Source organism: Cygnus olor, chromosome 2 (assembly GCF_009769625.2).
Source record: "Cygnus olor isolate bCygOlo1 chromosome 2, bCygOlo1.pri.v2, whole genome shotgun sequence".
In the NCBI taxonomy this organism is placed as follows: Eukaryota; Metazoa; Chordata; class Aves; order Anseriformes; family Anatidae; genus Cygnus; species Cygnus olor.
Window position 1 is genome coordinate 129,079,229 of NC_049170.1, and position 7,610 is coordinate 129,086,838.

Sequence of the window (7,610 nt, forward strand, 5' to 3'; positions counted from 1 at the left end):
AATATTGCTTTCTCTTGCATTCACCTGTGAAAACTTAGGTGGCACAAACATTACCTGTAATTGTGGCACAGGTAAGGCATTGGGAGACATAGTGAGAGAAGGCAATAATTTTTTAAATGAACTAGCTGCATTGTAAGATATCATAGCATGTTACAAATATATCTAAACTCAAGTCTTATCAGCTCTGCTTTCGATCTATAGTGAGAAATACAATAACGAAGTTGAAATGAATGCTACAGAGACAGATAAAGTTAGATAAGAGATTTTCAGAAATTAGATAACATTTATTTTCTGTCATTTATAAGAATCACTGGGTTTGCCTCTTAGGCATATGTTGGTTGGATTCTCACACAGCATGGTTCTTCTTCAGCAGATCTGCTCCCCTGCCATTGTTAAACTGAGGTCACACTCCAGAAACACATGGAAGTCCAACAAAAAAAAAAAAAAAAAAAAAAAAAAGAGTGGAAGAGGGCGGGGGAGAGAGGGTGAGAGAAGCACATTTCATATCATTTAAACTAACGATGGCTGATCTGGAAAACTAATCGATGGTGATGACTTAGCCTTACTTCAGTATGAACATAGACCAGAAATGACAAGAAAAACAAGGTCTGAAATGACTCATGGGACTAGAGGATTATTTGTCTAACTTAATGCTGGTCTGAATAATCTCCAAATACTGCTGTAAAAATAATGTATAAATACTTCTTAGTAAGTTTGAGTCAAAATTCAAATGTATTTAATGACCACATATATTCTTAAAAGTAATTAGTGCTTTTATTACCAGGAAAATATTTACTCCACTAGAGGTTTTCACCAGAGGGCTTGACTTAGAGACTCTCAGTTGTACACCTATAGCTACTTCTGAATTGACGAAGTTAGAACCAGTAAGGATGAACTTAGGCCAGTTATAATTTAAAATAATGTTTCTGGCATTTTAGAATTACATTATTCTATTGGAATTCATTTCATGCTGTAGTTCTGTTATACCAAGAGATGTTAGTTACAAGGGTAGAAGCTAAACCAGTAGCATATTTTTTTCTAAGCCAATCCATAAAGATGCCTCTTCGACTCTTTGATGTGATAAGGAAGTGTTAAATCAAAGTGAATCCGTCTTCTGCATCTTGGGACAGAATACTGCTTAAACCAATTGTTACTGTCTGTGGGTGTTTTAGACATTGAACCATGCATCTCTCTCTGCAGATCAGAGAAGATTGTAGCAGTCATCCTGTGCCACCTGCTATCACTTAATTAGTATAATCATCTAATTTCCAGTTGGAAATAATGGCATCATGCACTTTTTAGTAATTGTAACCGTCATAATATATTCCAAATTATGTTACACTAACATTATGTGATTTAGACATTTTAGGAGGGGGTATTTTCTTTGCATTTACACACTGGGCTTTCTGATCTTGACTCCCAACCAGCAGCAAAAGACCATAACCATTTTTTTACGTTATTATGATCCTAAAGATATCACTGATTCATATCATAACTCTGCAAATGAGCCTTTGATAAGTATGATTTAACCTTTAGTGGACAGAGAAAAAAAAAAAAGAAATAGAAGCAGCAGCTTTTCATAATATAAAAGTATCCAGGTTTTGAAGAGTTTATTTGTTCTGTTTTGCTTTCAAGATACAATTTTTTTTTTTTTTAAACAAAATGTTGGTGATCACATATGTGAGTTAAATTTTATATAGATTCTGTCTGGGATTCTCAGTTTGAGGAATAACCTCAGTTGATCAGAAAATGTCCTACTGTTTAAACATTAACATATTGCATCTTTTTATTCTTTTCCTCCCAGAGATTACATCACAACAAATGAATAGGTAATAAATGGGTCGATTTGGGGCAGCTTCTTTTCACTGGACAGGCCTGGGTTATGAGGCTTCAAAAACAGAAAGAAAGAGAGAGAAAAGAGAGAGAAACAGGCAACAAGATAAAAGGACACAGGCAAACCTGAGCCACTGTCAGAGTCAACCCTCCCCCATTCCCAATGATACTGCCTGCCTAAGCGAAGCACTGCCACGTATATATCAGGCAAGGTTATTACCACTCTGCTCTGTAAACATACCATGCCTCCTGGACATCTTCTATTTTTATTTCATTTTTGTGTTATATCTTATATGTAAATCTAGGCTGGCGAGAGTCAGGAGGCATTCATAGCACTGGGCCAAATTCATTCCAGGTGCAGTTCCAGGTCCATTCACTTCAATGAAATTACACCTGGGATGAATTTGGTCTGTTATTAACTGTAGAGATTACATGTCCAGCTTCCCTAGTATACTAAAATACCCAGAATACATATAAATAATGAAGTATGTAATTACAGTCCTGGTTTTAATTTGTGTTTCTAAATGTGCTGATGCTTTTGCACATGTTTATAGTTACAGATATACTATTGTAGTATATTTTTGTTTAGTTCAGATATATTTGAGTTTGTCTCTAAAACAGAGATACACACTTACTGTTTACTTTCAAATGTCTCAGTAAGTCTCTCAAAATTCATTCAATGGCTGATTTCTTAACTACAATATGAAATTTTGCTGGCCTTAAATATCTCATATATTTATACTGATGAATATATGCAGGGCATCACAATACTGCCACTTAAAAACATTCTTTAAACAATGAGCCTAAATTTTTATTGATTGTATGTTAATCAATATATACAAATAGGTGATTTTGTCAGTGTCAATAGAAGCCAACAGAACTGTTACGTATCAATATTATTGAAGGATTTCATTCATTTATATGGTTCCTGTTCCAGAACCATACATTACAGGTCAGGTGGCAAAAATTTGTTCCCGACCAAACCCCAAAACTAGGCAGGATTAAAGGTACTCTTCCTTCATCAGGAGACATAAAAAGCATAAGTATGACTTACCTCTGCATACGTCTTCTTATTCTGTTCACTTCCCCTATATCATTTTGTACATTCCTGCATCTTGCAGTATTACACACTGTGAAGACCTAGTAAGCGAGTTAAAGCCTGATGACGCTAACGAATCCCAGCGCAAATGACTGAATCAATAGGAAACCAGCCACTGCTGTTTAAGTGTATCGATAAATGTACCTTTATTTTCTCTTGAATGGATAAGTGTCGCAGTTAAGAGTCCTATGGATCTCTTAATTGAAAGTTAATTTTAAATCAATAAGGAGAGTCATTTAAATATTGATCAGTCCTTTCTACACGAATTGTTAGCTGATTTTTTTTTTTGAAACAACTTTGTTTAAATGCAATCAATAGCCCACAATCACTACGTTCCATAAAAAATTGACAGATGTTCCCAAAATGCCTGCCAGGCATAATCTTATCAGTTTACATATGTAGCATAGATATTTCAGTCCTTTTCAAATGTACTTAGGTATCTATATTCTTTCCTTATATACCAAACAGCGCTATAAAAATGCATTCTTCCCCTTGTTTTTCATTAAAGTGGTTTAAAATTAAAAAGGGAAGATTTCTTGAATATCTTTTGACTGTATGAGTAGTATTCCTATTGTTTTATTAATACAGGCAAATTGCAAAAAAAAAAAAGAAGAATGTCCTTGTTTCATGCACAGGGAAAAGAGATAGAGGCACTTACTGGAAGCACATGTACTCTAGAATTTGTGTGTCATAACCCATCAGATGTGTTACTATATGCAAAATGCTACTACGGTTTAATTATATGGATGTTTCTGTGTGCCGTGTGTGTGCACGTTGAATAGTTACCATTTCTAGCTTTATTTCATGGATATCATCTCTTTTTCTGCATAGCAGTGCATAGGCAGGCTTTCTTTCATTTCAATTTGACAAAGCACACAGTTAAGTTAAAAGGATACAAATTTTATTTCATGAGATTCCTTGAGATTAACCTAATAAAATAAACTTAGCTACATGTGGCTTTCAACATTTCAGCAAATACAACACTCTTCTAACATGTCTTTTCACAGTACTTTCAGTAATTTGCCTGTAGTGGCCTTCTACACTTTTGTTTGTCACACTTAGTAATGAAGTCAGAATGGACATTTTGGTACAAGCAATATGCACTGCATTTTTCTCCTATATCCTTTAATTAATTAAAAAGTCAAACTTTAAATTAAACAGCTCTGAAGTCATGAAATTATCCTTTATTATTATTTTCCTTATTTTTCAATTTTCGAATCCAGTTCCTTTTACAGATTTGCACTTGTAATTAAGCTCTTTTTTGAAGTATGAGAGGATAAAGATAATTATAACAAATCACTAAATTATGTGTACGATTTTGTCAAAAGTAACATTTTTATTTTCAGTGATGTGATTTATACATGAAATAAAATGGACTGACAATTGTTTTGACTGACACTTGACTGAAAAGTATTACCATAATTATATTTCCTTTCTAAGTGACAAACTAAAGATTAAGTCCCATAATTAAAACTGTTTATGACACATAGTAATTTAGGGCAGAAAATAATAAAATGTTTTTTTCTTCTCCAGAGTCCTAAGGAGAATAGAGGTTGCCTGGAAAAGCATAATCCGTCATGCAATATAGTTTACACAATTTTTGCTATTAATACAAATGCTTTCTGCTGTTCTGAAAATCCACTATTTCTTAATCCAGCATTATTGTTGTCTTAATACAAAATTTAAAACCCATTTCATTCCCTTTTCTGTCAGAAAAGCCATATTAAAAGGGAAGATTAAAAAGAAGCAGCCAGGTATCACTAGTTCATATGCATATGGGTTCAGCATGTGAAGATACTGTTTCTCAGATCAGCCTTAAGATGTGACTGATAGATCTTATTTGTCTGATAGAGTTGACCAGGGAAATAGAGCTACAGCTGGTTACTTCATTAGGTCCTCTCATTGATTGAACCCTGCTGAAGTGATGCAGCAGGCTCCTGAGATAACTGCTGGTAATAGAACAAAATGAATTCTTATCACAGAGATTGGAAAGGCCATTAACCCTGGCCTCCAATGCTTTTCAGAGGTCACAGACAGGAAGCCAAGCGGTGACTGGGAAAACTGTTTTCTGTCTAACTACAGGTCATGTTAGAGGGGGTGTGTGACTTTTTTACCCTTCGGCTTCTGTACAGATGAAACTGTTACACTGGCAGATGTTAATAATCAGCTGTAAATAAATATTGGAAGCAGAAGAAGAAAAATGAGAAAGCACAGGAATTTATTTCAATAAATATTTAATAAAAGAGCAATTGTTACTGTGATATTTACTGCCAGTTCTGCTGTAGATTTTTGCTTAATACTTTTCCATATAAATTGAAAAGAGAAATACATCGAGGCACTTAAAAAAAGGAAATTTAATATGGTTTTATATAAAAATACCTTTCCTTCCTTCCTTCAAAGATGAAGATTATAATTGCCTGCTGTCTGCCTGCTTGCCTTATTCAGCAAGCCTATCACCAGTTCATCTGTGAATTAGTGCAGGGCGCTGTTTGCCTTTCACCTGGTTGAGAAGGGTATATATCTAAGTAACAGTCCTATAATTTACATTTAATGCAACCTTTCAATTGACCAAGAGCCCACAACCTAAGCCCCCATCTCACAGCTGAGGACTTTCCCACATTTGTCAAGTCAGTGCCACTCTAGCATCACCCATGAGAAATCATCCATTTAAAGCCTGGAGCTGCACATGACAATTTTCCTACCCCTGGTGAGAAATTTAGTCATGGCAGAGGTAGCTTTCTTTGTTATGTGTTTGACTCTTGCTTTGGGAAGCAGTGTCTTACGCATGTGGATTAAGAAAGTATAGCAGGCTGCATCTTATGAAATAAAATGGATCATTTTCTCCTTATTACTGACACTTATATGAAGTAATGCAGAAATGCATTGTAGGTTGCTTTTAGCAGTATGTTGGTGGCTTCTATCCTTGTGATAGTGATTTAATTTCAATGTCTGTGGTCATGTGGTATTCTCTGCTGGAGCCAATCTTTCACAAGGAGCAAGCTCATTTAAATGTAAATGGGGTCCTGTGGATGGAAAAAACTACCTACTTCATGTCTTCAGCGACCCACCCAAGCATTTGGTTTGGCCTTCCATGCATAAATAATAACAAGAAGGTATGCTGTCATTGCCTTGCTTGAAACACCAGAAGTGGTTTGGCACAGGAAAAACGCTAAGCACTAAAAGGAGACTGGTTTGGATAAGCTCACAGTTCAGATCCCCATCCTGATTAAACAGTGTTAAAAAAAAAAAAAAAAAGTCACAGAGTTATTTTGAGGACTTGTGAATTACAGGAACAGATGAAAACCAACTCAGGCTAAGAACACACGGCACCTAAAAATACTCTGAAGTAGCAGAAAACTTGTCATTTTGTTAACTTGAATGGATTTTTGCTCTTAATTGTTTGTAGCAATTTACAAGAGTGGGATGAGAATGTGGTATAAGTGGTAATATAATTAGTATCAATTAGCATAAAAATGCAAACCTGCATTTTCTAAGTAGCTACCTTCCTTTCCACTACCACGTAGAAATATATTACATAACTCTGAAATATATGTGGATTTTTTTTTCCAGTGTGTTATTAAATATGATCAACCAGAATGTTTTTTCTGCATTACAGATATATGGAAGGAGATATGAATGTTTGCACACATTCCTTTTATCAATATCTTTGTGACATATATACTTTCCCAACTGCTAAAGTGATGTATTGTCTTCTTATAGAAACATTCCAGGTATATTTGAACAGAACTAAAAAAAATCTCTCATAAATTTCCTTACTGACCAAGAAAAATCATAAACAGCTTTTCATCTATGTGGATGAACAGATATATTTTCAGAATTATTTTATTAAATGCACACTTTTATTTATCTCATTCATTAAGAATGTTATGTTCTGTTGCAGATGTTTCAGGGCAAGACACATGGGCCTGGAATCTCAGTGTATGATACCTTTGGTGATGAAACTTGCTTATGAAATGTCCAAGCTTCCAGTTAGTTGTGGTTTGCTCAAAGAACTTAGCAGATTTTGAATTAGTTCCAGAGTGTGTAATAAAGGACTGCTATTTACTGTTTTCAGAGATTTCTCAAGAATATTTGATAAGCTTTTCTATTCCTTTTATAAAATATCGTTAGTTCAAGATGAGCTAGGTTTAAGCAGTACAAGATTTGCTATCCAGGGTAAGAAACAGGATATTAGTGTTTATGTTACTCAGCCGTATTAGGTGTAGCTGTGAATCAAATGATTTTATCCTGGTGGCTTCCAAACCTAAAATGTTCATCTGTTGGTCCCTCTTCCTTTATTTCATTGAGCTGGTTAAGAAACAATAACCAAAGCTGTATGTTTAGTTTTCATAAAGATTCAAGTGAAATAAATGCATTATAGATACATAGTGGCTGAGCTAATGTATTTTTCTATCAGACATATTATTCACCATTGGGAGATATATGCGTTGTGCTGTTTTTCATTATTCAGTTACATTTCATGCAGACTGATTTCCACAGAACCTCTTAAGTCTTTTAGATGTATTTGCTGACAACCCCATATTGTTAGATTTTTTTAATCAAAAAGAATGAGCTCAAATGCTGTCATGACAATTCAGAAGTAGAGGTGTTTCCAATATACTTCTCCAACCAGAGACCTTGACAGCACACGTGCTCTCTGAAAAGCAGCGTTATTGGT

General features: G+C 34.7%; 1 protein-coding gene across 3 annotated transcripts in view; it reads left to right on the plus strand.

The window, feature by feature from the left end:
- Positions 1 to 7,319, plus strand: part of ZFHX4 (zinc finger homeobox 4) — a 107,840-nt gene extending 100,521 nt beyond the window's left edge. The window contains exon 5 of one of the 3 annotated variants that reach the window (XM_040546092.1): positions 6,834 to 7,189. In XM_040546092.1, coding sequence (XP_040402026.1) covers positions 6,834 to 6,877 — 44 coding nt within the window. In that variant the 3' untranslated portion in view covers positions 6,878 to 7,189. Of the gene's footprint in view, positions 1 to 6,833 lie in introns of all 3 variants that reach the window. The other 2 variants (XM_040546091.1, XM_040546090.1) reach the window with 2 other exon arrangements.
- Positions 7,320 to 7,610: the final 291 nt, after the last annotated feature.